At 41.3% G+C, this 20843-nt stretch overlaps 1 protein-coding gene across 1 annotated transcript in view; it reads left to right on the forward strand.

Annotated features, from left to right (window-relative positions):
• Window positions 1–1718: 1718 nt before the first annotated feature.
• Window positions 1719–20843, forward strand: part of eng (endoglin) — an 83945-nt gene continuing 64820 nt past the window's right edge. Inside the window, exons 1-2 of the mRNA XM_067440387.1 lie at window positions 1719–1740; window positions 2075–2216. Of these exons, the coding sequence (XP_067296488.1) occupies window positions 2159–2216 (58 nt within the window). The 5' untranslated portion in view covers window positions 1719–1740; window positions 2075–2158. The remainder of the gene's footprint in view (window positions 1741–2074; window positions 2217–20843) is intronic.

The raw sequence follows: 20843 nt of genomic DNA on the forward strand, positions 1-20843 counted from the left end.
TCAGGCAACGCTGGATTAGCCTCATATTTTAATATAATCAGTTTGTGTTTTTGCTGTATGCTGTCACTGTTGGGTGGAATCCTCAGATGTCCAAAAATATATACATATATTTAAAATAATTACACACTGTGTTGAATGGATAGAAAAAAATAAATGGATGATAGAATGATGGCTGGATGGAACCCTGGATGATGGATGGATAGACAAATATATGGTTGATAGAACGATAGAGCGATGGATAGAACGATGGATGGATGGATGGATGGATGGATGGATGGATGAATGGAAAAATATTTGAATGATAGAATGATGGATTGATGGATAGAAGGATGGATGGGATGATGGATAGAACGAAGGATGGATGGATGGATAGCTAGAAGGATGCGTGGATAAAAAAATATATGAATGATAGAATGATGGATTGATGGATAGAAGGATGGATGGGACGATGGATAGAATGATGGATGGATGGATAGAATGCTGGATGGATGAATAGACAAATATATGGTTGATAGAACGATAGAGGGATGGATAGAATGATGGATGGATGGATGGATGGATGGATGGATGGATGGATGGATGGATGGATGGATGGATGGATAGATAGATGGATAGAAGGATGGGTGGATAGAAAAATATATGAATGACAGAATGATGGATTGATGAATAGAAGGATGAAGGATGGATGGATGGATAGAAGGATGGGTGGATAGAGCAATGGATAGAACAATGGATGGACAGACCAGTGGATATAATGATGGATGGATGAAATGATGGATAGAATGATGGATGAAACAATGGATAAAAAATATTTGGTTAGAACGATAGATGGATGGATAAAATGATGATAGAAAGATGGATAGAATAATAGATGGATAGACAGAATGAGGGATGGAATGATGGATAGAACGATGGATGGATAGAACAATGGATATAATGATGGATGGATGGAATGATGGATAGAATGATGGATATAATGATGGATGGATGGTTAGAAAAATATATGGTTGATAGAACGATAGATGGATGGATAGAATAATATATGGATGGATAGAATGATAGATGGATAGATGGAATGATGGATGGATGAATGGAATGATGGATAGAACAATCGATTGATGATAGAACGATAGATGATGGATAGAATGATGGATGGATAGAATGATAGATGGATAGAATGATGAATAGAAGATGGATACAATGATAGATGGATGGATAGAATGATGGATGGATGGATGGATGGATGGAATGATGGATAGAACAATAGATGGATGAATAGATTGATGGATGGATGGATGGACAGACAGACAGAATACATGCTCGAGTAAATCCGAATGGTATATTCTTCTCATGTGTGTGTCCGATCATTCATAATAATCTCAATGAGCAGCAGTCATTGACTTTCCTGCGCCTGTGGAGGGCGCTGTCACTAGACACACACACACACACACACACACACACACACACACACACGTCTACACACACACACAGTTTAACTTCTGCGCATATCCTACAATCCTCTTCATCAATCCCTTCATTGATTAGTGTAACGCATGCGATCATCACTGCGTGTGTGTGTGTGAATCATGATCTGCGCATGAGAGTGAGGCTGCGTGTGTGTGTGTGTGTGTGGGAGGGTCAGTGTGAGGAAGAGAACGTCATCGCTGAGGGTTCAGCCGGACACACACTCACACACTGACCGCTGGATCTGCCGGACAACTGTGCGCGCGCGCGAGCGAGGTAAAACTATCTTCTGTGAACGTGTGTGTGTGTGTGTGTGTGTGTTAACAGTTACAGAGGGCTCGCATTCTCGCTCGCGCTATAATAACTTTAGACACGCGCTGTGATAGACTTTAAACAACTTTTAAGTGCACGCGCGAGTATGATTGTTTACATTAGATGTACTAAGTTAATGTAGTAGATTAATCTCTATAACAGCTGTACAGTATTAGCCCTATAGAAGTTATATTGTTAAATATGCACGCGCTATTATATTAATAAATGTAAAAGCGTCTAAAAAACTGAAGCACTGGAGTCTCGACTGCCATCAAACTAACGCTGCTCTCTCTCTCAGGAAGGACTGAGTGTGGAATATTATCTCTGAAATATAATAATCATCTCTAGTCATCAGAACGGAGACTCTACCAGCAAACTGAAGATGAAGAGCATCGCGTGTGTTATAGCCGTTCTTCTGAGTCTGAGGACTGCAGCTTCAGGTAAGAGAGAGAGAGAGAGTGTGTGTGTGTGTGTGTGTGTGTGTGTGTGTGTGTGTGTGTGACATATGAGGACACAAATGTGTATAATGCCATGGGTATGACACAGGTATTACAGGAGAGGGTGAAATATGAGGACATTACCCATGGCCCCACTTTTCAAAAGGCTTATAAATCACACAGGAGGAGTTTTTATGAGAAAGTAAAAATGCAGAATGTTTCCTGTGATGGGTAGGTTTAGGGGCAGTGTGTGTGTGTGTGTGTGTAGCTTTAGGGGCAGTGTGTGTGTTTGTGTGTGTGTGTAGCTTTAGGGGCAGTGTAAGGGGATAGAAAATACGGTTTGTACAGTATAAAAGCCAATGGAATGTCCCCATATGTCACAAAAACAAACATGAGTGTGTGTGTGTGTGTGTTACACATTATCTTATATTAATGTGTGTAATGGTGATTTGTTAAACTTAATGAGGAGCCACACTGTGAAAGTGTTTTCAGTGAGATATATCTGAATGATATCTGCAGGTCAAATGTCGGAATATATAATATCTAATCCCAGTTCAGCCTTCGTATAGGTCAAGCCTAATTGGGCTGTTGATTGTAAAGTCATTGTGAGGGGAGATCTGTTGAAGGAGTGTGTGTGTGTGTGTGTTCTGCTGGTGTTTTGTGTTGGTCAATGTTCTCAGTGCGTTCTGCTGAAGTTATGATCAATCGTTCTTCCAGTAACACTCGTTGAAACTTTAGCTGGTCTTCAATAACATTCTCAGAATGTTCACACATCATTAATGGAACGTTTAACGTTTTTAGATATTGCTAATTGTTTCGGAATGTTGATAGAACATGTAAAAGTTCTGGATGGAATGTTCGCACATTTAAAAAATGACACTTTTTGAACATTCCATACTGACTACTTTGGGCGGTCGGGTTCTTCAAACGTTCAGGATGAGTGGAGATCTACGGATTCTTCATCTGGCCGTTAATTTGAAACGCTTTGAGATTGAGTCAGTACAGTGTGTGTGTGTGTGCGTGTGTGTGTGGGCATGTTTTTGTGTACAGTATAAAAACCATTAAGCTTATGGAATGTCCCCATATGTCACAAAAACAAACGTGTGTGTGTGTGTGTGTGTGTGTGTGTGTGTTCAGTTCTTCTCCAAATTCTGCTGGTGTTTTCTGTTGTCAGTGTTCTGCCAAAGTTATGATCAATCGTTCTTCCAGTGACGTCTTTAATAACATTCTCAGAACGTTCACACATCATTAATGGAATGTTTAACGTTTTTCAAATGTTACAGATTTTATCGGAATGTTCAGAGAACACTCAAAAGTAACAGTTCTGGATGGAATGTTGGCACATTTAAACATTCCGTCAGGCCGTTTGCTCCAGTGATGCTCGCTGTGTGGGAATGAACACAGAGATCAGATGGCAGGATCATACGAGTGGCGTGTTTGAACGATAATGGCTGATAATGTTCAGTCTGCGCTGTCGTTGATCTGCCGCTCTTGTACTTTCACTTTGCATTTTACTGGAAGCAGCTCCGCTCAGCAGTTTTCTCAGACCGTTTTTAATAATTCTAACACAGCACACTCAATAACGCTCACTTTAGAGAAATTCTGTCATTATTCAGCTCAGCTCATCAGGCTTGTGTGTGTGTGTGTGTGTGTGTGTGTGTGTGTGATCATGTTTTTGTGAAATATGAGGACACAAATGTGTATAATGCCATGGGTATGACACAGGTATTACAGGAGAGGGTGAAATATGAGGACATTACCCATGGCCCCACTTTTCACAAAAACAAACAAGTGTGTGTGTGTGTGTGTGTGTGTGTGTGTGTGTGTTCGGTGTGTGTGTGTGTGTGTGTGTGTCAGTGACCGAACCGCAGAAATCCACTGGAAGACAAGAGACATCCTGAGGAAGACGAGCGTTATGGATAAGAAGGTTTAGGGGAAAGGGCAGTGTGTCTGTGTGTGTGTGTGTGAGCCTGTTTATGTGTTTTATGAGGACACAAATTTGTATAACTACATGGGTATTACACTGGTATTATACTATAAACGTGGTTTATGAACACATTTCAAATAGCTTTAAAAACGATATGATGTTTTTTTGAGAAAGTAAAAATGCAGAATGTTTCCTGTGATGGGTAGGTTTAGGGGCAGTGTGTGTGTGTGTGTGTGTGTGTGTGTGCGTGATGGGTAGGTTTAGGGGTAGTGTGTGTGTGTGTGTGTTTGTGTGTGTGTGTGTGTGTGCGTGATGGGTAGGTTTAGGGGTAGTGTGTGTGTGTGTGTGTGTGTGTGTGTGTAATGGGTAGGTTTAGGGGTTGTGTGTGTGTGTGTGTTTGTGTGTGTGTGTGTGTGTAATGGGTAGGTTTAGGGGCAGTGTGTGTATGTGTGTGTGTGTGTGTGTGTGTGTGTGTGTGTGTGTGTGTGTGTGTGTGTGTAATGGGTAGGTTTTGGGGCAGTGTGTGTGTGTGTGTGTGTGTGTGTGATGGGTAGGTTTAGGGGCAGTGTAAGGGGATAGAAAATACGGTTTGTACAGTATAAAAACCATTACGCCTATGGAATGTCCTCACCTTTCACAAAAACAAACGTGTGTGTGTGTGTGTGTGTGTGTGTGTGTGTGTGTGTGTGTGTGTGTGTGTAATGGGTAGGTTTTGGGGCAGTGTGTGTGTGTGTGTGTGTGTGTGATGGGTAGGTTTAGGGGCAGTGTAAGGGGATAGAAAATACGGTTTGTACAGTATAAAAACCATTACGCCTATGGAATGTCCTCACCTTTCACAAAAACAAACGTGTGTGTGTGTGTGTGTGTGTGTGTGTGTGTGTGTGTGTGTGTGTGTGTGTGTGTGTGTGTCAGTGACCGAACCGCTGAAATCCACTGGAAGACAAGAGACATCCTGAGGAAGACGAGCGTTATGGATAAGAAGGTTTAGGGGAAAGGGCAGTGTGTCTGTGTGTGTGTGTGTGTGTGTGTGTGTGTGTGTGTGTAATGGGTAGGTTTAGGGGCAGTGTGTGTGTGTGTATGTGTGTGTGTGTGTGTGTGTGTGTGTGTGTGTGTGTGTAATGGGTAGGTTTTGGGGCAGTGTAAGGGGATAGAAAATACGGTTTGTACAGTATAAAAACCATTACGCCTATGGAATGTCCTCACCTTTCACAAAAACAAACGTGTGTGTGTGTGTGTGTGTGTGTGTGTGTGTGTGTGTGTCAGTGACCGAACCGCTGAAATCCACTGGAAGACAAGAGACATCCTGAGGAAGACGAGCGTTATGTAACGTGGTTATGCAGCAGCACAGACACCGCGAGAGAGAGACAGACAGACGGTTCCTCAGTGAATAAGCACAATGATGGTAACAGGAAAAAACCCCCGTGTTAAATATGGCGTGTAGCGTTTAAATGAGGCACTTCCGGCCGCTGGAGGACCGCCGGCTGGTCTGAGAGACCCGGTGACGCGACCGCATGGAGACCGATTTATATCTCGCACTCGCAATTAACAATCAGTTTTTTTCCTCCTCTGACTGAGAGCTTTTTTTTTTCTTTTTCTTCTCTCATTCTTGTTCTGCTTTTGCTCGAGATTTGCTGGATAAAACCCTTTCACTTCTCACATGTTTGTATCTGCCGTTCACTCGTGTGTGTGTGTGTGTGTGTGTGTGTGTACTAGTTTATTTTACACTGTGGGGACCGTTGTATTTATCAGACTGTGAGCACTTTGTCTATTTAAACAGGGAATAATCAACGATAAAGTCAGTTATGGAGTGCAGCAAGGCTCTGTGTTAGGACCTCTGCTATTCTCAATATACCATATGCTGCAGCTTGGTGTGTGTGTGTGTGTTTGTGACATATGAGGACACAAATGTGTATAATGCCATGGGTATGACACCGGTATTACAGGAGAGGGTGAAATATGAGGACATTACCCATGGCCCCACTTTTCAAAAGGCTTATAAATCACACAGGAGGAGTTTTTATGAGAAAGTAAAAATGCAGAATGTTTCCTGTGATGGGTGTGTGTGATGGGTAGGTTTAGGGGCAGTGTGTGTGTGTGTGTGTGAAAGAAACTGGAAGAGTAAACAAGAAGAGCTTATTAAGACTTTTTTAAGACGTTTGTTTTCAATCCTCAAATAAAGATTCAAGCGGTTATGAATCAGCGTATTGATTCATGTTTCGGATCGCCAATGTCACGTGATTTACATTTACATTTATGCATTTGGCAGACGCTTTTATCCAAAGCGACTTACAATGCATTCAAGTTACACATTTTACATTTTTCCCTGGGAATCGAACCCATGACCTTGGCGTTGCTAGCACCATGCTCTATTGTTTGAGCTATACGAAATTTCAGCAGTTTGACACGCGATCCGAATCATGAATCGATTCGCTGATTCATAACCGTTTGAATCTTTATTTGAGGATTGAACACACAAAAACTACGACTTTATTCAGCATTGGCTTCTCTTCCGCGTTTGTGTTCAATCCTCAAATAAAGATTCAAACGGTTATGAATCAGCGAATCGATCGATGATTCGGATAGCCAATGTCACGTGAGTTCAGCAGTTTGACGCGCGATCCGAATCATGAATCAATTTGCTGATTCATAACCGTTTTAATCTTTATTTGAACACAAACGCGGAAGAGAAGCCAATGCTGAATAAAGTCGTAGTTTTTGTTATTTTTGGACCCAAATGTATTTTGGATGCTTCAAGAGACTCTAATTAACCCACTGATGTCTCATATGGACTACTGTGATGATGTTTTTATTCCCTTTCTGGACATGGACAGTATAGTGTGCATACACTTGCATACGCTCTCGGACTAAATATAAAATATCTTAAACTGTGTGTGAAGATGAACGGAGGTCTTACGGGTGTGGAGCGACATTAGGGGGAGGAGTTAATGACAGACATTTCATTTCTGGGTGAACTAACCCTTTAAAACAGGAAAAATGATCAACCAATGGGGTGAGAAAAATAATCTTATTTCTGTTTGGGACGGAAACAAGAAACAAGATTATTTTTCTCACCCCATTGGCAGATCATTTTGCCTGTTTTAAGCAAAAACTCATTTTGATTTGATTTTTAAGAAAACAAGCAATATGTCGTTTTACTTGTCTAGTAAATGCATTTTGATCTAAGAATTGTTAGATATTTAGACTAGAAACAAGACAAAATGACTGAGTAAGAAGAGCATTTTTTGCAGTGAATTTCTGCTGTAACCTCTGAAGTCTAAACTCTGGTCGTTGTGGCGTCTCTGTGTTTGTCCCGTCTCAGCTTCGGGTCTCTTGGGCCGGCCGGCCGTAGCGTGACTCAGGAATGGCTCATTAGCCTCAGAAAGAGATAAACCGCATCTCGCTGAGACCTGATAAGACCCGCGTTATGAGCTATCACCGCCCGTCTGACCCCTACACTGATCTAGAATCAGCTCGCCAGAAGAAACAGGGCTTAAAAGAGAGAGTTCACTTCAGGCAAAAATTTGGTCATTGAGATACTTGAGATATTTTCACACAGATCTGTCAAAGCCAGAGGTGGACAAAGTACAACTCCATTACTTGAGTAAAAGTAGAAGTACTTCTGGTCAATTATTACTCCGTTACAAGTGAAAGTTCTCAAAACTGAAATTTTCTTGCGTATTTGTTTTTAAAAAGTACTTAAGTATCAAAAGTAGATTTTGCTATTTATGTCAAAGCATTATTTTATTATTATTACACGGCTCTGTGAAAGACTTGATTCTGATTGGTCAATCACACATTCCAGCGGTATGTTATTCCCAGATAACACACACCGCTCATCCGGGTACTGCGAGTTATCTTGACCGGCTCTACTTCTGTGCTTAACGCTGGCGCCATCTTGTGGCTTAAACAGCCGTGGGTTACAATGGAAGACTTCAAGGCGGGTTTCCTTTATAAAGTTTTTAATATGGATATTTTTCTCACACAAACGCATCGATTGGAATCAGAAGGCTCTATTAACCCATCGGAGTCGTGTGGAGCACGTTATTTGACGGACAGCTGCATTTAATGGACTTCAAAAACAGCTCCAACTACTGCTGGGATTAACGTTAGCCTGGACTTTTTAAATATAACTCTGATTGTATTTGTCTGACAGAAGAATGTCATAAACACCTATAATGACCTGAGGGTGAGTAAATCATAGGCTTGGTTTCATTTTTGGCTGAACTAACCCTTTCAGCATTCATTCTCAACATTTAGCAGCAATAGATAAAGGCTTAAAGCAGGTTGGAACTGTTTTTCTTTGCCGAAGCTTTGCGTAAGAGCTAATAAAATATTTAATCTCGAGACAATATTTAGTGTGTAATTTATTTGAGACTAGTAGCCGTGTAATAAGCGGGATAATGTCCACCCAGCCGGTTGTTATCGCAGAATAAACCCCTTCAGAGTGACGCTCCGCTTCGCCTCGGGGCCCTGATCACTCGTTGGGGTTTATTCTGCGATAACAACTGGCTGGGTGGACATTAGCCCTTACTTGTCATGATGGTTTAAGCCAGTCAGTGACGCTCCATCTGACACACTAGCAGACGACTAACTTAAACTCATTTAAATACTTGTAGAAAAGTTACAAAGCTGCTGTCACTTTAAGGCAGAACGCACGGATCCAATACACTGATACACATCTGATATTCTCACACTGTTCACCTTCACTGAAGACAGAATCAACTTTGTTTATGTGAATCCTCCACTAAATGAGCATTTGGACATCCGTCTTCTTCCATTTTGCTCTAAACTATAAATCAGTGTTTAATAAATGCTGTGAAATCATTGAACTTCACGAGACTCTACAAGAGTGATTCCTGAAAGGCTTTCTGCAAAAACCCAAACACCTTTAAAAGAAGAAAAAAATCATCCACTGACTTTCAGAGCTGCGACAGAAACGACTTTCCACTTCGAGGACCTTGATAGAAATGTAGTGGAGTAAAGAGGACGATATTTGTCTTTCAGATGGAGTGAAGTTAAAGTCAGAAGTTTACAGAAAAAATAATACTCCAGTAAAGTACAGAGACTCAAAAAGTGAACTTCAGTATAGTACTCGAGTAAATGAGCTGAGTTACTGTCCAGCTCTTGTCAAAGCTTCAAAAATGACCAAAACACCTTGAAAGTAGGCAGAATGTGAAGTCACTCAAATATGGTGCGTCATAATTGGTTAATATAAGACATGCGAGAACCAGACATGCGAGAATAACTCATCTTAAACAAGTCTGAATATGCACAAAAAGTGCAGTTAATTGTACTGAATGTGCACTTTTAGCGTATCAACAGGACTCCAGTTTGGAAAAATAATTTTCAGGTCTGGAAAAGTATGGAAAAAAAGAAAATATAGTATGGAAAAATATTTGCATTTGAAGACTTGCTTCTATTTAGCTTTCTATCATAGAAAATTGAAGAAGTGTGTTTTCATGGCAGCTGTTTAGCGATTCTTTAGTGACTGTCAAACACGACCGAATGAATTCAAGATGCAAAAATGCAGGTTATAAGCATTTTGGGTTTCTCCTTACTATATTCTTAGCATCTTATCACAGAGCCTCTAAAAGGACATTTGCAAAAAGAAAAAAACATCCAGACTTTCGTGTGCGCATGAGAAACCATTAAACAGCATTTATAGGACAATGCACACTGAGCCACCTATTGCTCCATCAGCATATTTTGCGGTGTGGTTTCTCCGCCGCCACAAAGGATGCATTAAATCAGACCAAAGGCCTTGAAATATGATGTACTGCCCTTTGAAAGTCTAATTTTGAACACTTTTTTACAATACCAGTCTTTTTTTATAGACCCATGAACATGGCAAATAGGACAATGCACACAGCCATATTGTGCCATCAGCCTATTTCATGTCATGGTTTCTCCGCCGCCCCAGAAGATGGGTTATATTGGATATTAGGTCTTGGTATTAGAGTTGCTACCCTGAGAAAAGCCAAATTTTGAATTCTTTTTGTCCCCCAATACCAGTCTTTTTAATAGTCTGGCTAAAGAGCTTAGCAAATAGGACAATGCAGACAGCCATATTGTGCCATCAGCTCATTTCGTGTCATGGTTTCTCCGCCGCCACAAAGGAATGTGCTAAATCAGACCTAAGGCCTTGAAATAAGATGTACTGCCCTAAAAAAAGCCCAATTTTGAACACTTTTTTACAATGTTAGTCTTTTTTATAGACCTTTGAACTTGGCAAATAGGACAATTCACACAGCCATATTGTGCCATCAGCCCAATTCATGTCATGGTTTCTCCGCCGCCCCAGAAGATGTGTTAAATTGCACATTAAGCCTTGATATTAGAGGTACTACCCTGAGAAAAGACAAATTTTGAATTATTTTTTCCCCCCAATAATAGTCTTTTAATACACTGGTTAAAGAACTTAGCAAATAGGACAATGCACACTGAGCCACCTGTTGCTCCATCAGCATATTTTGCGGTGTGGTTTCTCCGCCGCCACAAAGGATGCATTAAATCAGACCAAAGGCCTTGAAATATGATGTACTGCCCTTACGAAAGTCTAATTTTGAGCACTTTTTTACAATACCAGTCTTTTTTTATAGACCCATGAACATGGCAAATAGGACCATTCACACAGCCAAATAGTGCCGTCAGCCCATTTCGTGTCATGGTTTCTCCGCCGCCCCAGAAGATGGGTTAAATTGGATATTAGGTCTTGGCATTAGAGGTACTACCCTGAGACAAGGCAGATTTAAAACACTTTTTAACAGTACCAGTCTTTTTTATAGACCTTTGAACCTGGCAAATAGGACAATGCACACAGCCATATTGCTCCATCAGGCATGTGTGTATGAGAGTGTGTGTGTGTATGAGAGAGTGTGTGTGTGTGAGTGAGTGAGTGAGTGAGTGAGTGAGTGAGTGTTTGAGAGTGCGTGTGTGAGTAAGAGAGAGAGTGTGTGTCTGTGAGTGTGGAAATGAGTGAGTGTACGATAGTGTGTGTGTGTGTGTGAGAGAGAGAGAGAGAGAGAGAGTGTGTGAGTGAGTGAGTGTTTGAGAGTGCGTGTGTGAGTGAGAGAGAGTGTGTGTGTCTGTGAGTGTGCGTGTGTGAGTAAGGGAGAGAGTGTGTGTCTGTGAGTGTGGAAATGAGTGAGTGTACGATAGTGTGTGTGTGTGTGTGTGTGTGTGTGTGAGAGAGAGAGAGAGAGAGGGAGAGAGAGTGTGTGTCTGTGAGTGTGCATGTGTGAGTGAGTGAGCGTACGAGAGTGCGTGCGTGTGTGTACGAGAGTGTGTGTGTGTGTGAGTGAGTGTTTGAGAGTGCTTGTGTGTGTGTGAGAGAGAGTGTGTGTGTCTGTGAGTGTGCGTGTGTGAGTGTACGAGAGTGTGTGTTTGTGTGTGTGAGATAGTGTGTGTGTGTGTGCTTGTGTACAAGAGTGTGTGTGAGAGTGTGTGTGAGTGAGTGTTTGAGTGTGCGTGTGTGAGTGTACGATAGTGCGTGTGTGTGTGTGTGAGTGTGCGTGTGTGTGAGAGTGAAAGAAAGTGTGTGTGAGTGAGTGAGTGAGTGTTCGAGTGTGTGTGAGTGAGTCTGTGAGTGTGTTAGTGTGTGTGTGAGGGAGTGTTCGAATGTGTGTGATTGAGTGTGTGTCCGTGTGTGCGAGAGAGTTTGCGTGTGTGTGTGTGTGTGTGTGTGTGAGTAAGTGAGTGAGTGTTCGAGAGTGTGTGTGTCTGTGAGTGTGATACTTGTGAGCGTGAGTGAGAGTTCAAGTGTGTGTGAGGTTGTGTGTGAGAGTGAGTGTGTTTGTGTGTCTGTTAGTGTGTGTTTGAGTGAGTGTTCGAGTGTGTGTGTGATTATTGTGAGTGTGATTCTGTGTGTGTTTGTGTGTGTGATTGTTGCGAGTGTGAGTGTGTGTGTGTCTGTGAGTGTGTGTGAGTGAGTGAGTATGTGTGTGAGAGCATGTGAGTGTGTTAGTGTGTGTGTGTGTGTGTGTGTGTGTGTGAGGGAGTGTTCGAGTGTGTGTGAGTAAGTGTGTGTGTGTAAGTGTGATTATGAGTGTGTGATTGTGTTAGTTAATAGAGTGTGTGTGTGTGTGTGTGTGTGTGTGTGTGTTTTTGTGAGTGTGTGTTTGTCAAGTCACCTTCATTTATATTGCGATTTTTTACAATAGAGATTGTTTTAAATCAGCTTTACAATGATAGCTGTAGTGTGTTTGTGTGTGTGTGTGTGTGTGTTTAATATCCAGGAACCTGAATGAGAGAAAGCATGAAACTAAGAAGAGAAGTTTGAGAAGAAAAATGCAAGCAAATGCAAGTATTTAAATAGCATTTCCAGAAGCAGCTTTTATTCTCCGGCAGAGGAAGAGCGCAGCACGTGTCGGGGCCGGCGGCCATTGTGCTCCGGCCTCAGCCAGAACATAACTAACTAGAAGAGAAGCGGCTCAGTTTCAGAGCAGCTCCACAAGTGAAGTTTAAAACAGTTTGAAGGTTCGTCTGAAGTCTGAAGGTCTTATAGGCCTGGGTTTGAATACTTGAGCAGTTTCAACACACACACACACACACACACACACACACACACACACACACACACACACACACACACACACACACACACACACACACACACACACACACACACACACACACACACACACACACACACACATGTTGGTCTATGTGGTTTACAGGGACTCTCCATAGGCGTAATGGTTTTTATACCGTACAAACCGTATTTTCTATCCCCTTACACTGCCCCTAAACCTACCCATCACACACACACACACACACACACACACACACACACACACTGCCCCTGCCCCTAAACCTACCCATCACAGGAAACATTCTGCATTTTTACTTTCTCAAAAAAACATCATTTAGTATGTTTTTAAGGCCATTTGAATTATGAGGACATTTGATATGTCCTCATAAACCACATTTATAGTGTAATACCAGTGTAATACCCATGTAGTTATACAAATTTGTGTCCTCATAAACCACATAAACAGGCTCACACACACACACACACACACACACACACACACACACACACAGACACACACACACACACACACACACACACACACACACACACACACACACACACACACACACACACACACACACACACACACACACTGCCCCTGCCCCTAAACCTACCCATCACAGGAAACATTCTGCATTTTTACTTTCTCAAAAAAACATCATTTAGTATGTTTTTAAGGCCATTTGAATTATGAGGACATTTGATATGTCCTCATAAACCACATTTATAGAGTAATACCAGTGTAATACCCATGTAGTTATACAAATTTGTGTCCTCATAAACCACATAAACAGGCTCACACACACACACACACTCACACACACACACACACACACACACACACACACACACACACACACACACACACACACACACACACACACACACACACACACACACACACAGATGTAGTCTGGGGTTAGAGGCAGGGCAGTGAGTTCCACACTCTGTTTGCTGCTCTGTTTATTTCCAAGCCGATGCGACGGCCGACAGTCGCTCCCGGAGGTTTACACAGACCCACACAAAGACAGGCCGTCTGGGAGAAATATCTGGGAGATATCTGGGAGATATGTGGGAGAAATCTGGGAGATATGTGGGAGAAATCTGGGAGATATCTGGGAGAAAAATCTGGGAAAATTCTGGGAGATATCTGGCAGAAATCTGGGAGAAAAATCTGGGAGATATCTGGGAGAACAATCTGGGAGATATGTGGAAGAGATATCTGGGAGAAATCTGGGAGATATCTGGGAGAAAAATCTGGGAGAAAAATCTGGGAGATATCTGGGAGAAATCTGGGAGAAAAATCTGGGAGATATGTGGGAGATATGTGGAAGAAAAATCTGGGAGATATCTGGGAGAATTCTGGGAGAATTCTGGGAGAAATCTGGGAGAAAAATCTGGGAGATATCTGGGAGAATTCTGGGAGAGAAATCTGGGAGAAATCTGGGAGAACAATCTGGGAGATATGTGGAAGAAAAATCTGGGAGATATCTGGGAGATATCTGGGAGAAATCTGGGAGAAATCTGGGAGATATCTGGGAGAAAAATCTGGGAGAAAAATCTGGGAGATATCTGGGAGATATCTGGGAGATATCTGGGAGAAATCTGGGAGAAAAATCTGGGAGATATCTGGGAGATATGTGGAAGAAAAATCTGGGAGAAATCTGGGAGATATCTGGGAGAAATCTGGGAGACAAATCTGGGAGATATCTGGGAGATATGTGGAAGAAAAATCTGGGAGATATCTGGGAGAAATAGCTCCTCGCTGGCTCCTGGATGAGGAGCGCGATGATAAGCAGAAGAATCCGGCGGGATTTGGGATGTGGGCGGCCGCAGGGGTCAGAGGTCGCGGGACACTGCGGGGCTCTGCGCGCCGCTGATAAGAGTTTGTTTGTCTTCCTGTGGATGGTTCGGCCTCAGTCTACAGCCGAGGAAACGCCGGGACAATAGGTGTGCTGCGACCTCCCTCCATCCCTCCCTCCCTCTCTCTCTCTCTCTCTCTCTCTCTCTCCCCCTCTCTCTCTCTCTCTCTTTCCCTTCCATACCTCAACGTTTCTCTTCCGTCTTCGAATGAACACTTCGACAAAACACTTTCATCAGCCTCAGTCTGACCACTTCAGGAGCAAGGACAGTCGACTACAGCTGGACAACCAAAACTACCCCCCCCCCCCCCAAATAGAAAAATAAAAAAATTCTGATTTTCATTCACTAAAATAAACAAAATAAACAAACAAACAAAAACTAAACTATGACCATAAAATAACATTTCCATTACTCGAAATGACTGCTGGCAAATCAATTAATCGCAATTAATCACATCTAACAAAAGCTCCAGTTTTGTTACCAGTAATAGACTTTTGTCCACTGTTGTTTTTTTATATTTTAGTGAGTTTCTGTGACATCAGTTTACTGTCAGGATGTCCTGTAAAGATCACATTCGGGGCTTTGCTCAGATACCAAACGTTTGGTCTTTAAAAACGGCTGACATTAATGTTTAGCACTCTTATGGAAATATGATTAATTTTCTGATTGTTTGTTATTTTTCAGATTGTTTGCAAAGTAGGGCATTGATTTCATAAATGTCCACTGTAGAGACGCCAGGACTTAAACCATTGTTTATCACACATAACAAGTGAATAGGGGAAGAAATTACATACCAATATTCCTATGAAATATTACATACATTATGAAAATCTTGCCAACTATTTCTCCCATTATTACACTTCCTTTTGTTCATTACATGTTGCACCAAGAGCACATTAATATGCAAATTCGATGCAGTGTATAGATATATTGTATTGAATGGGAAGTATGGCCATTTTACCCACATATTGCATAAAGTAAGATGGTATATCAAAGCAGTTATATCTTTCATAACATAGCTCAGAATCATCTTTAAAGAAAGTTTGCTTAAAAATAATTGGTAAATTATAAAGAAATCCCTGTTTTTGCCTAGACGTGATTGACAGCTGCTCACTGAGCTCCAGATCTGTGTGTTGTCTTTAAACTTTAAACACACGACGTCTTCTGCTTGGATCTGCGGAGGAAACTAATCAAGAGGGTAAAATATGTGCTTCCTGAAATCTATTTCTGCTGCGGAAATGTAAGTGTTTTCCACACGATCTGCAGAAGGTTTTATGTGTTTTACTCTCCTAACCTCGACTGAACTCGACTCGATCCGCGTCAGCCTCGTTTCCACACTCGATCCTCCCAATCTAAGCCTGACGGGAAACATTTGCCTAGTTTGCTGGTAAAGGAGTTTATCATACGAAGGAAACCGGCTGCTGGCTGAAGAGCATTCTGGCGCCTTTGACCTCAGAAGCGGAAGTGAGCGTTTGCAGGATGCCAGATCATCATGCTTTACTTAAAAACATCATCCTTATCTCAAATGCTCATGAAGTGACTCAATGCTTTCTTGTCTGCTGGTTTTTGACCTTAAATATAAGAAAGCTGACACACAGGCTTGAGCGAGATCAGCTCTGACACTTACGGGATATCCTTATATCATAATGAACTTTGATATATCAAAGACTCAAGGGAATGTTGATTTCTCAATTCATCACCCCTTTAAAGGAGAACTCCGGTGAGAAATGACCCTCGGGGTAATGGGAGTAGATCGTTCTCTGGGATGCGTTTTCATGAAATCGAATGTAAAGAGTTTTATCTCTAAACACAGATTAGCTTATAGCGCTTGTCTATGGGGCACAGGGTAAGTCAAATTAAACCGCTAGTTAATACCACTAACAAGGCTCAACATAGCCTCACACTAACACGGCAGCATAATGAGGGTCCCTACATGCTAACCGCAGCACTGAGAACTTTATAAGAGTACAAACAGTTTAATAAGAAGATACTTTAACATTTTGAACATGTGAACACTAGGGTGTGGTAAGGAAGTTTCCAGGGGAATACCTGACGCCTGAAGTTAAAAGAGCCAAAATGTTCACCCAGCGAGTAACAAGTCTTTCACGTCTTCTTGCGCTTGGATATTTCATTTGGCAAGGCTTAAATTTTCGTGACGATGCAGCGGTGGCCGGTCAACTGTCCCGAGCCTCAATCACATTTGTTTGACGATTGCATTGCTAGAATTCATATATTATTCACAATTCATAATATTTATAAAACGTTACAGGCCAACTGTTTCATATACTTGCCAATGCCGATTTTTACTTGCATTTGGTGCTTGTTGAGTGTTCATTTTAGTCTGGTTCCAACATCCATGTTTTTGACAGAAACAGGACTTGCTTACCCACATTCAAGTGTTGATAACACAGAACGCTATATAACGATATACTGACTGTTTACTAGGGCTGTGCGATATTTAAGAAAAAGGCGATATTTTGCGATATTCGATATGCGATACGTATATTGCTATTAGTGTGTACAATCTATTTATATTATATTTAAAAAAAGTATTTCATTCTTTCTGGGAAAAGAAAACATTGCTACACCTTCTGAAAGTGACCAGCAGTTTTTTAAACAAAAATGTGTCATAAAAATGAAGAGCTCTGAGTGATTTTCTCTTGTTCTTCTGTTGTTTGACAGACAGCATCAGGTTTACTGTATTATTAACAGGTTTACTCTATTAGCCTCCTGTCACTTTAAGACCTTATGCACGGATCCTATTGACACGCATTCATTTTCTTTCCCCAACTGATATCGTTCACTTAAAGCAGGGGTGCCCAAACTTTTTCCTATGAAGGGCCAAAAATCAAACTTGATTGAGAGACGTGGGCCGAAAGTAATTAAAAAAAAAATCAAACTGTATTAGGCCTACATTAAAGTTGCTATGGGTTTATTCATTTCATAATGTTTACAATAAATATAAAACAAATGTAATCTGATTAACTAATGCAGTTTTATTTGTAAAGTGTTGCATTTTAATGACCAATTAAATGGGCAACAATCCCCAAGTGTTCAATGTAAAATACGGTTCAATGTCAAATACACAATGATCCAGATTCATAATGTTGACGGATATTTTACTCTTTTAAAAAAGGAACAGACTGTTTGCAAATAGGGTTGGGCGATATCCCCTAAATTGGCAGTTGACAATGTTTACAGTAAAACATCGCAATGGACGATGATATCGTCGTTTATTTTTATTTTTATAAAAAGATAAAATACAGAGTATAGTAAATTATATCTCTTTACATAAATACTATTTTCTACTTAAAAACTATAATTTCATTATTTTATTAACCCAAATAAGGACTCACCCGCGCAAGTTTCCACGTGATGGGGAAAAAAGGTAGCTTCCTTCCACTTAAGAAGAGTTGTGCACTTTTTATTTTAATTTATCTCTTTACATAAAAACTATTTTCTACTTAAAGCTCTATCTTCGTCATTAACCCAGTGTTTGGTATGTGAATGCTGTTTTACGTGAATATTACCACAGGAGTAAAAGCACAAAACTTTGTTTAAAAAGGAAATAAATTCGCAGATGTAACATTGCAGCCCTGGATGAGAGAGGTGGGCTGAGCCCAATTTAAGATCTGCCAGCTTTTTAATTCTGTTTTGGGTTCTGGTCACCCGATTTGATGGACATCTGGTTTCTTTTCTCAAATCTTCACTCGCGTCGCACTCATTTTCACAGGAAAATATTAATGCTTCTTCCTTTCGTTTGCGTATAATTAAGTATATTATACCCATTCACATCTATGGTAAAGACTGTAGGACGAATACCTTTTGACAAATTTTATTTTATTAAATTTTATGTTTGTGCTTGTTATTAGACTTGAGGCGCGTCAAGTTTATTTGAATAGCGCAGTTCACGTGCACCCAGCGGTTTTACTTTCGCTTTTTCTAGCGGTGCATAATCAAACATAGCCTAAATGTCTTGGCCCTGTGGAAGATAAAATTCACTCTTCAGCCCTTTTACAACAAGTGTTGCTTTGCAACATCATGAAGACAAAGATATTAGAAAAGGTGTCTATCCAGCTCATGTCCCACATTCATCTCAAAGCGCAGACCGGCATAGGACGCATCTTTAAGGGGGAAAAGGCTAGGAATCTATCTACAAATCTTTTTTTAACTAATAATTAATTTTCTTATACTCTTTGGGTTACCATTATTTACTGATAATTGTTTAATTGTTTTACAGGCTGCAGTGAGTTGTTTCACTGACGGAAAATAAACATGCATGCTTATTATAATGTTTGAGCGTTTATCATTTCAAAATGTAGGCTCTCTCTCTCGGACCTCGGTGGGCCAAATCAAAGGTTACCACGGGCCAACTTTGGCCCGCGGGCCCTAGTTTGGGCATCTCTGACTTAAAGCATATCTGACCGAGTTTACATGAATACTCATCAAGGCAGCCATTTTGACATATCTGTCTGTTGACAGTTTTGGTAGCCTAGATGCCAGCCGAACTCAGCCCCGCCCACAAAACTTTTAGGTCTGGCGGTTCGCTCTGGCGTCGCTCCAAGAAGCTCTGGTTTCTTACAACACCGCCAAAGATTGTTTATTTCAGCGCACGTGCAGACAGGGTTGCCAAGTTTTTACAACAAAACCCGCCAACTACTAGCCCTAAACAATAGATTCTCGGGGGGTTCTCTGGAAAAAAGTGGTGTTTGGGGGTAAAATGTGTGTTATTTTGGCAAGATTGCTGCTAAACTTCGCACTCATGGGTCTATATATCACATAATAGTAGCTTCAACCCACGGACATAGAAAACAACCCGCGGAAAAAAACGAGGACTTGGCAACACAGTGCAGTTGAGCTCTGTTGACGTCGCTCCGTCGCTCTGATTGATTGTCGGTCTGTCCAATCAAAGTCTTTCCTGGTTGGGTTAAAACACGCCCCATAATCACAGCCCAATGGAGCATCAGACTCATATTCTGACTAGAGCTGAGGATGACCACGTCAGGCTACAGTTTTGAGTGTGTAACAAGAAACAGAACTGAAGGGATCCCACGCTCAGAGAGGCGGCTTGAGCGCACGTTGCGCTGTGTGAGTGTTTTAATTACTCTTTTTAACATCAACCAAGTCACATAAGTAACAGTCGTGCCCAGTACACTTTTCACAATTTTAAAGTAGCCTATTAAAATCATTCAGATATTGCGTGCCGTTGCGATATGCATATTGCGATATGTATATTTTCGATATTCTGATAATTTCGATATATTGCACAGCCCTACTGTTCACATATATTCACAATACAAACTAGTCAAGTTTAGTGAAAATTGGCGGGGAAAGAGTTAACACCCGTCCCTGACTTGAGGAAATAAATGATTGTGTGGGAACATTAGTGTGATCATGTGACTTCGGGACAGTTGCTTTGATTGATTTGAAGCATTTTCCCCAAAATTGAAGCCTTCTAGAAACCGCGTGACCTTTTTCTCAGCTCATAATGCAAGGAATGAAATTCATCTGTTGGTGCCCTACTGCTGTGCGTGTGCGTGTGTGTTTTCCAGTATTAGGCAATTCCTCCATGAGCCGTTCTGATGTTCACCCAGTTGGCGAGAGCTGAGTGTGTGTGTGTGTGTGTGTGTGTGTGTGTAGATGAAGGCCCGAGGGTCAAACTGCGAGATGAAGCCTCTCGCAAACACACGAGGGCAGGGGAAATAACAAATGATGGATTGCGGGGCATTATTTGTGTCCTGGCTCAGAGAAACAGGGCTGATTGGATGTTTTAAACAGCCTTAAACATTTCATTGCATGGGAAAGAGCCATCGCCGCTTCTGATGAAACCAGATAAAAGCCGTGGCTTATAGCTCATTTAACACAGAACCGCTTAGTGAAACCTCTGGCATTTCCGGGTCAGCGCCGCCACCGCTTGCGTCCCACGAGTCTGACTGATACATTATGAATGTCAGTCCATCTGAATGATGAAATACAGATGTATGAAGATAAACGCTTATGTTACATTAGCAGTTTGTCTAAAATGTGTGTTTTAGATGATGATGGTAGTAAGAATGTTTGAGCCAAGGGTCAATCCATGGCCATTATATGATCTATCTATTGTATATTGTTGGATTTTTCTTTTAAAGCCGACATGAAATAGAAGATGCACTCGTCTTTTCTTCTCTATTGTTCCGTATTGAGTGAATCGCTTTGCAAACAAGAACAAATGTAGACGGGGCTTGATTGTGTCTGTTGGGAATTGATTAGATGGTGGCGGTTTGCTATTGGTGGATCTCATGTGATTGACAGGTGGCCCCGCCCTCAT

This window comes from Pseudorasbora parva, chromosome 3, assembly GCF_024679245.1.
Source record: "Pseudorasbora parva isolate DD20220531a chromosome 3, ASM2467924v1, whole genome shotgun sequence".
Lineage (NCBI taxonomy): Eukaryota > Metazoa > Chordata > Actinopteri > Cypriniformes > Gobionidae > Pseudorasbora > Pseudorasbora parva.